The sequence below is a fragment of the Perca fluviatilis genome, chromosome 4 (genome assembly GCF_010015445.1).
Source record: "Perca fluviatilis chromosome 4, GENO_Pfluv_1.0, whole genome shotgun sequence".
NCBI classification, from domain to species: domain Eukaryota; kingdom Metazoa; phylum Chordata; class Actinopteri; order Perciformes; family Percidae; genus Perca; species Perca fluviatilis.
In genome coordinates, this window is record NC_053115.1 from 28178184 (window position 1) to 28196821 (window position 18638).

An 18638-nucleotide genomic window follows, 5' to 3' on the forward strand; every position below is an offset into this window, starting at 1 on the left:
AATAAAAAAAATATATATAAAAAAAAAACATCCCTACAACCGATACAAGTCATTTTACTCTTTATTCTGAGATTATCCTGAACACGGAAAGCAGCCGTGGTCCCATCAGGAGAGTGGCTGAATGGGATGGAAAGGAAAGGAGGGATAGAAGAGATGAGACGGACAGATGTCTACTTCACATTGCACTTTAATTCTAGGATGAAAAAAAAAAATAAAAAATCTCTCGCAATCACATTGAATCGGTCATGCTACAGCTACAAGGAGAAAATGTACATGTTCTAAAATGGCACTTCTGTTTTACATTTTCTCTCGACTGTGATGCCGATATTATGTTATTCTAGGAATCTAAAGCACTGACCTTTGAGAAAGAGTGTCAGTCGAACTCTATAATCTTCCAGTGATTCATGCTCAGTTGCCCAACATATACAGCACTGCCCTCTATGTTTAAAAAAATAAAGAAATAAAAATGCAACACAGAGTTACTTTTAATTGCATAACATCTGTTATGTTGTTGTGGCATCAGATGTCCAACATCTGATATCAAGGACATTGCACTGAATTTCAATGAAGTCAAAGTGCACGAAATTATTTTACTGCTACTGTGTAAAAATGAGGCTGGCCATACATATTCATTGGGTTTGCACGGAAAAAAAGGGATTAGATAAAATGGCAAAACAAAACTGATAATACACTATTGAATTGACAATCTGACTGCATCCTGGCGGGTTCTATCTCGGAGTGTTAGTATGACATGATGGAGGTCTCACTATCCTGCAGAATGTAGCCGAATGTTCAGTCAGCTGTGGCAAGGACTAATGTGAGCTTTCTTTTACATTCAACTCCCCTTGGAAAAGGCAGCCACATGACAAAACTGAACAGCTGAGTGGGTGCGTAAATCAAACTGCTGAAATGACACAAAAGCAATTTAATTCAACTTTGCCTTTGCTTTTGCCAAACAGGTGCATAACCAACATTTAATAGATAAAAATAAATATCATGCAGGCTTGACAAGATAACTGTACATTGTGAAACAAAGTGAAGGCAACAGTACCCTTAAGGGGCCAGGACCTAAATCAAATTTGGTTTTGCTCAAGCAGTTGTAGTCTTGTCAGCACCAACACATCCTGTAGGAATGTCCAAATCATTTCTTCATTCCCAATCCCAATTGAATCCTATATTTAGTTATGTTTTTCTCCTATAAAAAAAAAGAAAAAAAAAAGCTGCACAACTAAAGTAAGCCTACATCACATAGTCCGCTATGGTGTAATATTTATGGGAACAGAAGTTTCCGTCTTAAAGACAGGAAAGTTTGGACAGCTTTTTTTCCTCCCAATCATGAATTAAAAAACTTGACTACTGAGGTTCAAAACAAATCCTCAACCTTGAGCAGCACTTTGTACCTTTGTACCTTCAGAACATCTCAGGAATAGGTGAAAATATATATTTTTTAACCCAATATGAGTACGACTATGTCTTTATAGCTTACTTTCATACACTATTAAGCCCTTTCACACATGCATCGCAAACCTGAACTTATCTAGACATTACCCGGCGGAGCTGTATGTGGGAACGCAAATGTCCGGATCATTAAGCGGTGTTTACCCTGTCAGCCCCCTAGTACAAAGTCTGAGTAATCTCTGGTTGAGCCCAAAGTGTGAGGATTCACAGCAAGCGAGTGGGTGTGTTGATGATGTTTCATCCGGCTCACACAAAACCGGAAGAAAACAAACATCCAAGGGTGAAGAAGACGGGTGATTTTACACTAAGACGGCAGTAAAAAATGTCTAACTGGAGAGGCAACGAGTTCAGGAACTTCTGTCTGTAAGGGCCAACGCCGAAATCAGACAAATTCAAGGAACAGCAAGAGACTTTATGACCAAATTACTAACGGTTCCATAATGTGGTGAATCACCCCTTGTCTAAACCAAAGTATTTATTTCCAGAAAGTGAGAACGTATCCGAGACGGGCAATCTCCTGTTGTGTGCTATATGTGTGAAAAGGGAAACTCCGGACTATGTCAGGACCTGATTCCTCAGACATTGTCCGGAGTTCATATGTGAAAACGGCTCTAGTGTGCATTTCAATAAGAGATAGTTGCAGGGACGTCGTTAGGCCTATTTTAGGGGGGCTGAAGCTACCCTAAAATGTTCCTAAGCCCCCCTAAATAATAATAATAAGAACAACAATATCAATAGCCGTATCCTCATTCATATTTAGCAAATGATATATATCCAGCTACAAAAAAATAGCCGAAAAGTCGGAAGTTAGACAGAAGTACAAAGAGTCGTCGTGCTATCAAGATGATGCACTGCACCGTCTCGTTGCATTGGTGTGAACTGGCAGCTTTCAGCGCATTGCAAGTAACTGGGGGATTCATCTCGTCTCGGCGCTACTCTTTGGTCTGAACTTGCTATGCACCCTCCCCCCCAAAAACACACACACCGATACACACACGTTAATGGTGAAAGGAAGATTGATTACACCTAGTGTGATACAGAGTGAAATTGTTTTTAATGACCTGCTTACCTTTAGCTACGTTTTCTTCAGGTTAACGAAATGGGATATTTTGGTTTGCTATGGAAAACTAAAGTCTAGCTAGAGTGCACGAGGGAAATCCAAGAAATGGTTAACTTAGCAAGCTAATCACAACTCTTTATTCATTGCCAATAATATAGCCTATCTCTATAGTAGGCATATTCTAGAACAATATGAATCCCCATAGAATGTTGTTTTCACTGAAAACTAAATGTCATAGGGTCCCTGTTAATGCTATTGTACCGGTGTATCCTTCAATTCACTGAGCAGATGAGATGGATATTGGAAGACATTTCAGCAGAGAGAAAGAGAAGCAGGAGATTGGCAGAGCAGCTGATTCTGAGGGAGCCGGCGTGATTGAGGTCAATAGTGGTCTATAGGTTTAAGGATTGTTTTGTAACAATAAGCATTTGTTGGCAGGTCTAGGTACTATGCATAGCCTAAACTAAATTATTTCATTATATTTATTATATATGCTAGCTATATTCTAACCAATTTAACTTTCTTCATTCATTGGTTGTGATAAATTAAATCAATATGTAGATGTTGCCTAAATGTAGGCTAGGCTAAAGATGAGCACATGCCCACAGATACACATGTGAAAATAAAATGAAAGCAATCCTACATACACTACATATATACAGTAATCATTACTCCAAATCTTTTATTCCTTCCGCCATCAGGTTATTGTATTTAGACAGTAGCAACTTTAAATAGGATCCGTATTAATATCTTACATGATAAAGTATACAGTGATGCCTATTATGCCTATTTTTTTCTCTTTTTCTTGTACTGCTATTTGTCATATTTGTTTAACTTACCAACTTATTAGCTGTCTGGCCTCTGTCAGTTTTTGGACATTTTGGATGTTGTTTCATGTGACCAATTTGCATTTCGAAGTCATGAAATTAGCATCAGGGTTTTTTTGTATCTTAAAGGATAAGACCGAAGGAACAGAGTAGAAATGGAAGAAGAGGATAGGTCTGTCACTTTTTACTTGTTAACATATTGGTTTCTTGACTGGTTGTTGACATAAGTGTAGCTCTAATACAGTAACAAAAGATGTGAGTGCAAAGATTTTGCAAACGCAGGTTACAAATACCCTGGGGGCTAAGCCCCCCTGTCTTTCAATCCTAGGGACGTCTCTGGATAGTTGTGAACTTTATTTGCAGTTCATTCATGCACAAAACAGATCAGAGACACTATGCATTGATTAAAATTGGCTAGATCTGTATCAATCTGGATCTGTTTCTTTGGTCACCAACAACCCTAATCAAAAGAGTTTAGTTTTAATGCTCGGAAAGAGAGATTCCCAGTCTGCCAATGTACTTATTACACACTTAAAGTGCACAGCTCTCCACATCGTTTTCCACCTACTCCCTTTCCCTATTACCACCACCTCCCCATGCCTCGCTCTAAGTTTGATTAAGAAAAATCCAGTGGGGTTGTTACAGCACAAACTTGATCCATGGCCGAAGGCTGACTCTACTCTGCTGCGTCAGAGCCAGAGATTTTGCGGAAGCCTTCCTTTTCCCTATTCCCACCTCTTATTCATCACTTTCATTACAGTCTGGAAAAAAACTCAACCTAGTGAGAGGTCTAATTACACAGGGGAGCCGGTTGGGCAAGGCCACCCTCTGTCTAAGGACATGATACAGGATTAAATGATTCACAACACTTATCACATAAAAAAAAAAACACTAGGATTTAAGAGATTTTTATTAAAAATGGTATAGACAGAATCTGTATTTTCTAAAAATCTCCTATTGCCAACCATAATCTCATCATCTGTTTTGTTGTTTTTTTACACCATTCAGTTGTACAAAATGTCTTCAGAAACTGATTTACAACATTATAGATAGTGGAATATTTTTAAAACTACCATGGGAACTACGTTTGTGTATCCCACCAGCCAGGACGCCAAATCAGGCCAGTTTATAGTATGAGAAATTGTTGTGTTATTGGGGTGTATATATAAACTTGGCATAATAGCATAGATTTACTAGAATGAATACAAATCTATGAATTACAAATCACATCTGTGGGTAGCAAAGTATCTATACAGAGAATTGGACATATGTCAGAAAACCCATTTGAGGATTATTATCCAAGAATTAAAAAATAAAACACTAAAAGGAGACAGAACTGATGAGATTCTAAGGCAACTCGCTCAAGAGGCACTTTGGAACAAATGCATCTTAGAAAATATGGACATTCACCAAAATATCTGAGTGCCTAATTTTGCTCGCGGTGATAGGTTCAAGTAAGCTTAATTCAAGCACTATTATAAAAATAATACAACACCCTGTTGTAATCTATGCGCCTATGCCTTGTCTTGCCTTTGTTCTACAAAGCAACATGATGAGCTTTAATGCTAATGCTTCGACAGTTTAGTGCTAATTTGGGGTTACAATTTGTGAGCCCTGGCAAAGCCTGCAAACCTCTGTACAAGGTTAAAAGTGATGCAGCAGATGGTCTCTATACCTATGCCCCGCAATGGTACATGCACAGTAAAATTTGATGGAAATGTTTTGACAGAGCAACAAATTGTGAGCCTTGTACTAGCTTATTTTCTAGGTAAATATAAAGAGGAGCTTGTTCTCTTACCAGCAGTCACACTAAAGCAAAGACACAGCCAAAGGGTTTGAAATACAATTGCTCCATATTTCAATTCCAACACTATCCAAGCTGAAAGAAAAATGTAATGTGGGCTTTAACATAGTTTAAGATACTGGCTAATGGTCACAGGAAAAGACAAGCATGGCAGATAACATTGCATGAAGTGTGGTGTGCTTTGCAGAGATAACTGTGTTAAGGTCAAGTACCATTGTCTTTAAGTGTAAACAGCTTGGAACATCATGCTTGCATGCCCCAAGAGATCGCAATCAGAAGACGCTAGAATCACACCATGAAGCCACATTGTATGCTTCCAAACTAAAAGGTTAATTGCTCCAGGCATACAAACAACCAACAGTGAAGTGCAGCGGTAGAATGTAACTTCGTACTTTTACTCAACTACTGTACAAATTTGACTTACTTTCTACATTTTTTACCTTTATTTATTCAGGGAATGTTTACTGAGCTTCTCTTTTGCAGGAACGCCTTGATCACATTCAGTTATACTTTCACACCTGGAAGCTGCCCAGTACAAACCCAGTCCTTTTTACTCCACTACATTAATCAGCTTTAGTTCCCCAATTAAGATGTTTGCACACAAAACACATATAGTTTATAAAATACAATGTTTTATTATACATTTAACTACCCAACAATATACAGTATAGGCCTACATATCCAGCTGAAATGATTAGCTGATTAATCCCTTAGTTGATTGACAGAACAGTTTTGACCAATCCTAGTTTCTAAGAAGTACGTTTTTCTGATGATAGATACTTTTGCTTAAGTAACATTTTCTATGCAGGTCTTTTACTTGTAACAGAGTAATTTTACATTGTGGTTTTATTAAAGAATCTGAATACTTCTTCCACCGCTGGTGAAGTGTCATCCCAGCTGCTCCCTGACAGTATTGTATTGTATTTCCCTGTCCTGAGAACATTTGACTGTATCAGTGATACCAGGTAAAACGGCACAAGCCACACTTTCTTTCAGACGCAAATTAATACTGACAGTTTTATTGGGCAAGAATAAATTAGATCATCTATGCTTTATATAAAAATTCTGAATGAAGGAGCAAGCAGCAAAAAGTTAAGTGCAATCACCCCAGAAAATGAAGCACCCTCGCAATACTGAAGTAAAATAATCATATCTAATGCAGGCTATGATCCATATGCAATGGCAGTTTCTATTATTGTATAATTCATGTCACATGCTCAGGAGATTAATTCTCTGAACTTGCAAGACAAGTTTTGCGGCGAATCAAAGGTTTGCTGATAAATGTTATCATAAATGACAGATGTTGCAGGATGAACACAAAGACTAGTCCTATCATGGACCGACACTGTCTGTAAAACTTCACTAAGACCTGCTCCTGGGACTTGAGATTGACGTCCTCATGATTTGGTGATGATTTGGTGATAGAAAACATGGGGATGTTGTCCTGAGGGAAAAAAGTCTCTCTGTGGCTCACATGGAGGAAGGCAGCGAGCATAAAAGGAAATAAGCTGTTGTCATGAAAATGCATAGCCCACACAATCCTCCCTTACTCCCATCTGCACAGCTACAGCCTAACCAGAGTGACGTCAATGTGCAGATTAGAGCCCCCAGTCCTCCCCATCTCTTCCGTTTTTTTCACGCCTAATCTGTATTTTTCATGAAACCTCTGCGATGCTGCATTCACAGCCTAGGAGATAGCTTTGAATAGACATAAGGAATGGAAGAATCAAACCAAAACGGCAAAGCAGTGATTTGGGATATTTACAGTTACATACTGTGTGCAGGATAGGATTCTTGTTTTATAATAAGTGGTGGAATGTAACTAAATATATTTACTCAAGTACTGTACTTAAGTACAAATTTTGACTACATGCCACTCTCTACTTCTACTTCGCAACATTTCGGAGAGAAATATTGTACTTTTTACTCCACTACATTCATCTGACAGCTTTAGTTATTAGGTACTTAACAAATTAAGCTTTGTGCACACAAAACACATGTAGTTTATAAAACACAATGTTTTATTTTAAATTATAGCCAACAATATCGATAACGGCCTACAAGTCCAGCTGAAATGATTAGACCATTAAACACAGAACGGTTTGGATCGTTTACAGTTTCTAAAAATGTTTTAAGTAATTTTACTTTTAATACTTTAAGTTCATTTTCCTGATGATACTTACATACTTCTACTTAAGTAACATTTTCAATGTAGGTCTTTTACCTGTAGGAGTATTTTTACAGTGTGGTATTAGTACTTTTACTTAAATAAAAAGGATCTAACTACTTCTTCCATCACTGTTTATAATTAAGAAAAGGAGTAGAGATAATAAGCATATATTACATATATTAATATCAACTGGAACTATAAGGATTGGTCAGGTAAAAAAAACAAAATTAACTCATTCCACATAATTCCACATAAATGAAGAGGTACGTTACAAGGGCTTACTCCAAACAGACATATTCTGACTATATTGATTCAGTGTTATGTCCCCATTTAGTTTCCTTGAATTTTCAATGCTGCACCTCCTGCTAAAGCAAGTGATGCTGACCCTACCGTGTTTCCTTACAACATAACCTTGATAAAGAGTGTACATAGTGTATGCTAACACAGACAACACAAGGACAGCCGCGTTTTATCTTTTCAAACTGAGGTCACAGTGATGTTGAATAATTCCGCTTGCTCAGGTTCTTCATCTTCTTAAAAAAAAAAAAAAAAAAGAGCAAACTGCAAAGAATCAGAATGTCTGTATATGAAAAATGCATCTGTGCACAGCAGTGTTACTCCTGGAAGCTTAAGCCCCCTGTGATAAACCAGGAACGCGGAGATAAGTGTCACGTACAGTATACATGGCACTTCTCAGAGTCTTTAATAAGGAGGCTAATGTTGGGACACAGTGGCAGAGCATTTGTTATTACTCCGCAGACATGTTTGAAGACGATAAGTAAAAATCGCATAATCCACATTAGCATGTAGGGACAAAAGTGAGGGAAGAATGAAGTAAAGATGCTGATAAAGCTCGTCAAGAAACCCCTGCTTATTCTGACTGCCAATTCAGAAAAATCTAAATCAAAATGACATATTCATGAAAAAGATATAATTTACAGATAACATTTCTGGTAAGGGAACATACAGTATGACACGGTTTGGAAAATGGTAACTGTAGGTCACAAACTACTATGTCAGACGTTCTCTAGCCCATCTTGGGAGACCTTACTGAGCAAAGTTTCTCTACTCTTTCTCCTATCTCTGCAAACCACCAGCTGTTGAGGGAATCAAAGTTGCTTCAAACTCCCACGCAAGCCAGAGCCATCAGCAAGCCAGCCTATATCTGCGTATGAGGGACTTCAAGGGTAGAAAGGGAAATTGCTGTTTGAACTTCCTTGCCCCAAGCCTTTAGTTATCTGTACTAATCACAGGCTTTATCATTTGATCATGTGGAGAATCACTGCTGGAGAATCACATGTATTTCAGCCATATCGGCGCAGGAAAGCACATTTTCCCCCTCTTTCCGCATTCCATGCAAGACGCTGTTGCAGTGGAAGCGGGGGAGGACAAATTTGTTGTGATGGTTACAGATTCTGTTGCATTATTTGCATTGTGGGAGATGTTTGCCCTGTTGTTGACCCCTTGGGCCTGAGGCTACCAGGCAACGCGTTACCTCAGATGCAAACCCCAAAGCTGAAGATGCCAGCTGTTAATAAATTATGTTAATGGGTTTTCCAATAACTGATTCCCTGCAAACACCACACTTTGGCTCATCCAAAATGTCAAAGAGATGATATGGTTTCACACATTTACCTGAAAAGCAGATAGTTGGCATGTATGCTAATGCTCAGAATATGTTATTCTTTCACATGTGGCTTATCACTGTCACAGACATTTCAGGGTGTCACGCTGTTGGGACGAATGCCTTTGAAGAAACTAAAAGCCAGAATTTCTTTCAAGATCAACACCCGCACCTCAATGTGAAAAGCAAATGCATGCATGGTTGAGAGGTGTGAAACTGCTTCAGGACCCGCTGTTGGAAAATTTGTAGCAGCAAGTGTCTGAGTTTTGTTAAATAATAGCAAAACAAGTTTATTCAGTCTCAAAAAAAAAAAAAAAGCCCCGCGGAGCTCAGTTAGGGCAGCGGCATTTGGATGTCCAGCAACCCAGAAACAGTGACTTTGCGCCGGCCGCAGAGCCCCGCGGGCTGCCGATATCTCTGTGCCCGAGTAGCAGTGCTTCGGCTGTAGCCTACTTCCACCCAATATAGTCCCAAGTCAATATCTGCCTAGGAAATCGTCTAGTCTTAATCTGCATTGCTATTTTTACTCGTTGGGAATACGCAGGCCACAAGAAGTAATTAGGTTTTGTTTTTGTTGGGGTCACTTTTGCTCACGACATGCTAACGGCAACAAAGGATTCCATTCATTACGCTAAGCTAAGGTAGCGGCGGCGCCGCCGGACTAAGACAATGCATGCACTGAGACAAAAATGCGTTTGCCCACCTATATAAATATAGAGGAGACAGTGAATAACCCTATTTCAACAAACGGTGGCATATTCCTTTAAGACTTCTACAGTACCAACACAACAATGGAGGTGAATGGAATTGTGTTTGTGGTGGTCAAAGAATTTTACAATTTGAATTGGAGGTCATGAAACAGTGTGCTGGTTAATCCTGATAATGAGACCTCAATGTGGCGAGAGCCTTCAATATTCTCTACCTTTGGTAGAAAATATAAAATAAAATAAAAAAATGTTGTTATTCCCCATTTTCCCCCTTCTTATGATTTGGGTGAACGGACTGATTCTGTGTCCCTGTGTTATTGGTTCTGTCATCCCTTGGTATCTGTGTAGCTGTATATGAGTAGATCTAAAAAAAAAAAAGTATTTATATATATATATATATATATATATATATATATAAAAAAATACTTTACCAGTTTATATTTTCATCCTCAATGCAGGGGTGTAAATGTATCCAATATTTTGCTGCAATATAGCTAACCCAATATCATGGGTCAGGAATGTGTGTTTGGATCTCAGGCGACAAAAACTTTTACATGTTGCACGTGGTTGTGCTCCAATTTATTAATTACTTCCGTGTTCTCCTCCTTATCGAACAATGCAGGTGAGGGAGGATGGCAGCCAACCCTTTTCATTCCCTAAGCCATTGGGCAATCCAATCAAATCAAGTAATCCCGGTCATAATTATATAGCGCCCTGATATTACGTTTCACTGGCAGATACATTACGGCAGCTAAAAATGCTCTTGTCTTAAGGCCGTTACATGTAAAGCTCCTATACTCAATAATCAAATAATAAACTTCAAATATTCACTGATGTCCTGCAGGGACTGCGTGACACCACAAAGAACTTTTAAGGTCATTTAGATTTTCCAGTAAAAGCTATTTCATTTTTAGCACAGTGGTCTACATGCACAGAGCTGGCTGAAACCCTTCGACAAAAGCTGTAATTTCTGGGTCACCAACCTGTTTCAAGTTTCATTATGGCTTTTTCATCACATTAAATTGGGATTTCAAGTTACAAAAGAGCCACACTAAAAGTTGAGCATAACAAAAATTAGACTTTAATTGAAGATGATCACTGAAGGAGACAATTGGTAGTCACACACAGGTTATCTAAAGTGACTGCTGTATACGGGAAAGGTCTCAGATTTTTCTTCTTCTGTGAAGCTATTAGATGCAGCCTAGCCACCTTTGTGTGGTATCGATGCTCTAATTTCGGTCAAAGTACTGTAGTGTAAGAGGCCAACCAGAGACTCAAAGCAGTTTTGCGTTGTATGCCATTGGGTCCAGGTGAGCTGCACTTGTAATTTTATTTTGATTAAGTTACCACCTGAAAGAAATTAATGTTATATTTTTCTACAAATTCCAAAACCCCTCATTGTTTGAACTCACTGTCACATCCCAGGTATCAGTAGAATACATAATAGAGTTTTAGGACAAATGTGATCCTATCAGCTGCAGGAGATAGTGTGTGATATTAAATTGTACACATCATCAATATTGAGCCTAGTTTGGTCTAGGAGAACAAAAATAGTCAAGAAATTAGTCGTAAGCAATAAATCAATAAATAGATCAAACGGCTGCATTTTACTTTTAGTGATCTCCAGTGTTAATAGACCCCTGGCAATAATAGCACATAATGTTATGTATACATTATATAAACCGTCACAATGGCTGACTGACCAATCAAACAATAGCAGAGCAAAACAATAAAGACTGCTTGTAATCTGAGTATAATCATTTTATATAACTGCTGAAAGCTGCAGTGCTCATGCAAAGCCTGGTGATTGTTAGATAGTGGCTTAACCACAACCCATTTCCCAGCCAATATCTCTTCTCACTTCCTGTGAGGCAAGACCAGCCATCAGTAGCAGACAGTCACAGTGCACCGGAAACCATCACATCTAACAGCGATCCAGTGCATGGTACATCTGTCAACACTGCTATGATCCACAATCTACAAGCCAACCTACATACAGTACTGTACTGTGGAATGAGGCAAAATATTATCATAGATGCTTCATATCAACAGTGGAACAGAAGGGCTTAAAGTAAACTTGCACTGAAAGAATACATACTGTTTTTAACCTATAGCAGAGTCAAACATAAAAGCTACAGTGCGAATGAGAACTCGAGTCCCTATTCTTTGGACTTGTGACTCAACTTGGACTAGTGCACTGATGACTTGGACTCGATAATTTATGACATCGGACTCGATCATTCATGAAATAGGACTTAGAATTGGATGACGTTTCTGACTACTTTGATGTTTATTAGGCAGTAATGGAGTACTCGAGTCCTGAACTCGGACTCGAGTTACCAAACTCAGGTAATGGCAACTCGACTCAACTCGCAATATTCTTTGGTGACTCGGACTTGGACTGGAACACTGGGGACTGGAGACTTGACAAGGATTCAACAGTTGGTGACTTGACTACAACACTGCTACAGTGAGTCTATTGCAGGCATGTCATGTCATGTTTAGTTTCCACTCTATTATTTTACAGCCAACCACCTGTGGCTGTAATACCATGTGTCTATATTGACTCCTTTTTCTGCATTTTAACTGCAATAACTCAAACAACCACAACACTCTGTTGGACGGAGCTGTTTAAGGCCGTTTCCCATAATGCTCAGTATCCCTTTGACCTATGACACAGTTGAACGTAGATTATTTTGCTCCTTATCCCTGTAATTTTCCTACCAGATTCTACTGGCAGCAAATCACAAGAGCCTGCCTGTCCCATTTTCTGATCTACATAAAATCAGAGCACCTTGTACTTTACTGCAATGCTCTTTGAACCTACACGCAGCTGTTCAAACCTGAACCTAAAGCAATTCTCACTCATCATTTGGATTTAGTCTAGGAGGACTGCACACATTTTTTTTTCTTTTATTCAATTGGGAAAACATTAAAACACAATATAAAAATATGAACATCTGAGGGAAGATGCATAATTGATTGCAGTGGACAGCAAATTGTCACTTGCTGTGAGAAAAAAAAATAAAAATAAAAATGAGGGATATTATTCATAAGGCTTTTGAGAAAAGCATTATCCTCAGTGAGAATTATGCAGAAGGACATACAGTATCTAGTATTACGGTGTAAGACACTCCGTCCGCAGATTGCTCTAAAAAGCGAAAGGGAAATGAGATACAGCATTAGAGATACTTTGATTTCTATTAGGTCAGACTGATCTGAGAAAATGGTCTCGGGCAGAAGATGAATATGAGTGGAAAAGCCAAGCCAACTGCTCTTGCCAGAGAAAAAGTGTCAAAAAGATAAAATTTGCTATAATTTCAATTCAAACCTGAACACTCCTATCTGTAGTTCTTAATCTTTTAGAGAAATCTCTAAAGCCCTGTGAAGCAAGTCTGTTATTCCCTAAATGGTGATGTAATACAGACAGTAATACCACTTTGTGCCAACTTATTAGAATTTTTTTTTCTTTTTTTGGAGAGTGTTGGAAGGGAAGTCTATAAGGACAAAAAAAAATTAAAAAAATCATCAAGCTACCCTACACAACGCCTTACAGTAACGCAAAAGCATGCACCTCTTATATCCACCAAAAATCACAAATGGGACTGCAGAGAAAAGCAGCACATCGCTTCTAACTGAACCTCAGAAGAATAACAATATTTCTTCCCAATTAAATTCTAGGGTGTTGGGGATAATAATTTCCCACCAAAAAGAAGTCATAAATCAAAACCTAACAGTGAACTATAAAACTATCTCTTGAACAGCAGCAAGTGATCTCAGAGAAGCAATTGTGATTAGTTAAGTCTCGATGGACCTATTGATCATCTGTATTTGCGGGGCAAAAAAAAGCAAATGAGCACATTTCCCAACAGTTAGAAATATTGCCTTAAACTAGGAAAACACCAACCAGGTCAAACCAAGTGTGGAACTACCTTGAATTTGCTGTAATGTGTCACATGAGATGTCAAAGATAACAGCAGTAGTTTTGTTTGCAGTGGCTCAGCCGTTCCCTTATTCAAAAATCCCTGCAGTGGTTCAAATTAAATGACTTAAAACACTGAGCTACGATTGGTATAACAACATAAACATAACAGAACACGTGTACAAATTCAGCCCAGCTTCAACTAGTATTCAACAAAGTATACATATTCTAGTGGTAAGACTACAGCCAGCAGATGGTTAGCCTAGCTTGGCATAAAGATTGGAAACAGCTCATCTGGCTCAAACAAAGTCAAAAAATTACAAGTTGCCGTTTTATGGGGAGTGAGTATTTCTTTAATTAGACGCTATAGTCTAATTTCCTAAAGTCTTCTTGTTGTCACCGTGAGGTTTATCAGCAAAAACGTCAGGAAGTCGCTGCTCGTGGCCTACAAATGGTCTGGCACAGAACCCCTTTTAACTTTTTACACTCAGGTTTTTGTAAGAAATATTCAAGATATAACATGTTTATTAGTGAGCTTAAGAGGTGCTGATAGGCAGATTTTGAGGCAGAGTTTGTTACCTTCAGACAGAGCCCGGCTGGCTGTTTCCCCCTACATCCAGTCTTTAAGCTAAGCTAAGCTAAGTGTCTGCTGGCTGTAGCCGACAGAAATGAAGATATTTGTGGTATTTATCTGTTTATTTCACTATGTGCAAGGAAGTGAATAAGCATATTTTCCCAAAAATGTCACAGACAATTTCTTTAACCAACAGGAATGGTTATCGGGATTCTTTGCAATGTTAGATGTTTCCAAAGTTCAGAGTCTGAAGTAGTCCTCGTCAATCCAGGAGCCAATACTTTTTTCTTGGATTGAATTGAATTTCTATATGAATGTTTGGCCTACAGAGTAAGCACTCTGTTGAGATCAATTCTTAAGGTGGTGTGTCTGTACTGATGTAGCAAAAATCAATCAGATGTAACAGGTGCACTGGAGGCTGAAGACACACACCATGTTGTTGACATGCACATGAAAACATGCCAAAGCTTTTGAGAAAATACGGGGACAATTCCTTACCGTTCAGTTAGGGTATCAACATATGTACATATAATATACTAAAGATTTGTTTGTTTTTACATTGCAAAGGAAAGACTAGATTGTACTGTGTACACATACAGAAGGTCTATAAATCTGCATGCATAAATTGTGAGAATATATAACTCCTGGAAAAGCCTACAGGCAGCCACGGAATATGTAGCCTGCTCTTGAAACAGTGACTCTGTGACATACTTCACAGTCAAACATAAATCCTGAACTACTGAATTTCACTAGCTGAGGCTAGCTTGAAGGCACACCTGCATGTGTGCTGTGACCAAGTTTCTCAAGGAAGAACGCATCTGGCGGACAGCGATGGCGCATGGGCTTCAAGTTAACTGAATGAGATACTGTAAGCATCATGTCTCAAAATATTTTTGCTGACTTGAAAGAAACGGCTGGGGCAAAATAAAAATGTATGACATTTCAAGATAGAGATGACAGTGGAGTCACTGACCACAGGCCCTCTCTTCGGGGAACAAAATCTATCTTAAGACACTGGTGCACACATTGAAAAAGAGAGACCTTGATTTTGTTATCACACACACACACACACACACACACACACACACACACACACACACACACACACACACACACACACACACACACACACACACACACACACACACACACACACACACACACACACACACACACACACACACACACACACACACACACACACACACACACACACACACACACACACACACACACACACACACACACACACACTACTGGTAAGAATTTAAAGTGATATCCAGACAACAGCAGATAGTTTATATAGAGAATGCCACTTGAGAGGGAAAAAACAGGCAATAAAGATGAAATCCTAAGATGTATCCACAGGATGAATCTATTTTGTTAAAACAGCAGTGACAACAAAAGCCAACCACAACAACCACGCAGTCTGACCGAAAGTCACTACAACTCAACTCCTGCCAATTGGTCGGCTCAATTCTACCTTTCACTGTTTGCTTACATGGCAATCTACATGAACCAAAGTAATCAAAGCTATTGTGAACATTTCAAATGAGCATGACTGCATTACTGAGGTAGTCCTAAATACGTTGGCCTGTGAGTAGTTCAGCATCATCTGAGCATGGCCAACCCGGAGGCATTTTATCACTTAACATTATGTTAAGCCTAACTGGCATAACGATTTCCTATATGGGTCAGCGAAGGTCAGAAACGCTTCAAAACAACAGAAAATCCTTCGCTAATAGCACAAGTTAACAGGTTAGTCTGAAAGGCATGCAGCTCTGATGTTGTAGCCGGGAGTGAACTCTCCTCTGAAGTCCTTCAAACACCACATTACCACCAGTGCACTGAATGTGCACCTCTAACTCCAGCAGAATGAAAAGCAGCCTTACATGCTCTTTCTATATTCGTCAGTAAAGGAATCAAGTGCTTGCAGTGCAGTCTTGTAATGTAAGCTTGATGTATGACGCCATGCAGAAAAGAAGGTGCCTCTGCAAAATGACACGTCCTCATATATGAGGACAATGTTTAAATTACTGCCACCAGGACCTTATCTGTTGCAAACATTTGGATAACACTGGCTTCCCTTAAATTGCAGTAGAACATCCTCAGTCCCATCACCACTGCCTCACAAAATAGAAGAAAAAAAATAAAAGACAATCCTGTAGCCTAGAAGACAGCCTAACGCATGTTTAAGAATGCGCTTATGTTCTTTTCAAATCCAAATTCGCTTTAATGAGAAATGTTTTCCCATCCTCTAACATTTAAACGCGAGGACAGAGAGAGAACAAGCGACACTGATGCCACCGCTGTGCGGATCAGACTGTAGCCTACGGACAGCAGAAATCTGCATTGCAAAAAGACACACTTTAATGTCTTTCAAGGCAACAACTTTAACATCTGCTGAGTCCATGTGGGCGCTATCTGATGTGCAAAAGCCACGATGACCAGAACGCCGTGTGCGTGTGTGTGTGCGTGTGCGTGTGCGCGCGTGTGTGTGTGTGTGTGTGTGTGTTTTAGAAGTAGGTGTTGTCATGCAAGCTGGTCGCGATAGTCAATGCAGAGGAGTTAAGACTTAATACATAACTCGGCCTCCTGCTAACCATCTTCTTGCATCTCTTGAAGCACACCGAAACCGCGCACTGTGCAGCCTGAACTGGATCCGACCATAATCCACAGATTTCTCTCATACACGACTTGGTTAACGCGGAGGTGGGAAAGTTGGCATGAGGCAATGCGTGGCACCGATCGCCTCCACACGGGTGTCCTGTTATGGCCAGTGAGTATTTCACTGTCACATACGACACACTCAACTCATTGGCAATTAGGCTATTGTTAGACCCCATGCATTGATCGCAGGGCTGCGCGAGAGCTTCCCCCTCGTGTGACTGTGTGAACATGATATGACAGACCGGGTCAGACTTACCGACGGCTAAATCCAGTAGATCTGCGCACAGGAGCAAGCACAACGAGAAGACGGTCATCTTTCCCTTATTTTGCAATAAATCCCAAACTCCATTTGCGTTTACATGCTCTCCGGGTCTCGGCTGTGTAATCCCCACCATTCCAGAGGTATGCGATTGAAAGGTGCCCCCAAACTATTCATGATGCAGCTCAAGTCCGAGTGGAGAAATCGGAGAAGTTGACAGTGAATACGGCATTCAGAGCGGTGAAATCGAGCATCAGATAATAATACTGATGATGATGATAATAAGAATAATAATAAGAATAATAAAGACTGGCTGCGATTAGGCTACAAAATAAGCGGAGTGTTCTTTTTTCCCTCCCAGTTTAAACAATAGGGAGCTGCGCTGAGCCGCTGAGCAGAGATAGGCTCTGGAAAAAAACGGAGAGGTTTGGATGAAAATGTCTCTCTCTCTCGCTCTCCCTCGCTTTCTCTCTCCCTCTCTCTCTCTCTCTCTCTCTCTCTCTCTCTCGCTCTCTCTCCCCTCCCGCCCTTCAGGCAGGCGCACAGTGATTCCTGATCACTCGCTCTTTTATTTCACACAATTTTCCTTAATCCTGCCCTGGATTCAGACCACTCTAATTCTGTCCATTAAGCCGATTCATTTCTGTTTGATTTTTTTTTTTTTTCCTGTCATAAACGGGTTTTAAAGATCCGTATGCGCCGCTAGGCTATATACTATATTACAACTACGAGAATACAAATACATAAGTAAAGCAGATGGCAAACCATGTCCAGTTCATCAAGAAATCAATTCGTCAGAAACTATTGAATGGATGTTTTCAATGAGGTTTTTAAATTACCTCATTTTCTGCAGCCAGCTAAAAGACATACACTCTTTATTCTGCAAATGAAAGGGTCTGCCTTTTTCCGCTGTACACTCCATTACATGTTGCATTAAATCCACATTCATTCACTTGTTATTGTCCACAACATCCAAACAACTTTAACGAGCAGATACACATTAAATATATTTTGCTGGAACAACATTAAACCCCATAAAGACTTATTTGAACTTTACGAGTGGCAGTGTAATGGGCCTGATCGGGCAGGTTAAAGTCACTCTTCTGGTTTAAATTGGCTGCAATCATTTGTCTCATTATAGGATGGTCTGTCATGCAGGCTCGCAAATGTGGATTCAAGCGTCAGGGAAGATTTCACCATTTCTACTTGGCAGGTTATGTTCTTACAGTACAGAATACACTAAATGGCTCTATAGCCCTAATTTTTTGATACTCAAATTAGAAAGCCTTTTAGTAAATGCCACTTGCATTAAAATTATCCCCCACATGTATTCTTGAATATAACAATGTAACATTTACTAAAGATTCAAATTAGCATATCCATGCTGTCACAAAGACTGAAGCCGTTTTACCTTAGTCAATATTAAAAATGTTGTTTCATTTTCTTACCTGCATACAAATATATATATATATATATATATATATATATATATATATATATATATATATATATATATATATATATGTAAATTCTCTTAAAAACTTTTCTTTTCACATTTAATTA

General features: G+C 39.2%; 1 protein-coding gene across 2 annotated transcripts in view; it reads right to left on the reverse strand.

The window, feature by feature from the left end:
- The window catches only part of igsf21a (immunoglobin superfamily, member 21a), a 222124-nt gene extending 204913 nt beyond the window's left edge, over nt 1-17211 (reverse strand). For both annotated transcript variants that reach the window (XM_039797400.1, XM_039797401.1), the window contains exon 1: nt 17073-17211. In XM_039797400.1, coding sequence (XP_039653334.1) covers nt 17073-17211 — 139 coding nt within the window. The remainder of the gene's footprint in view (nt 1-17072) is intronic.
- Between the last annotated feature and the right edge of the window lie 1427 nt (nt 17212-18638).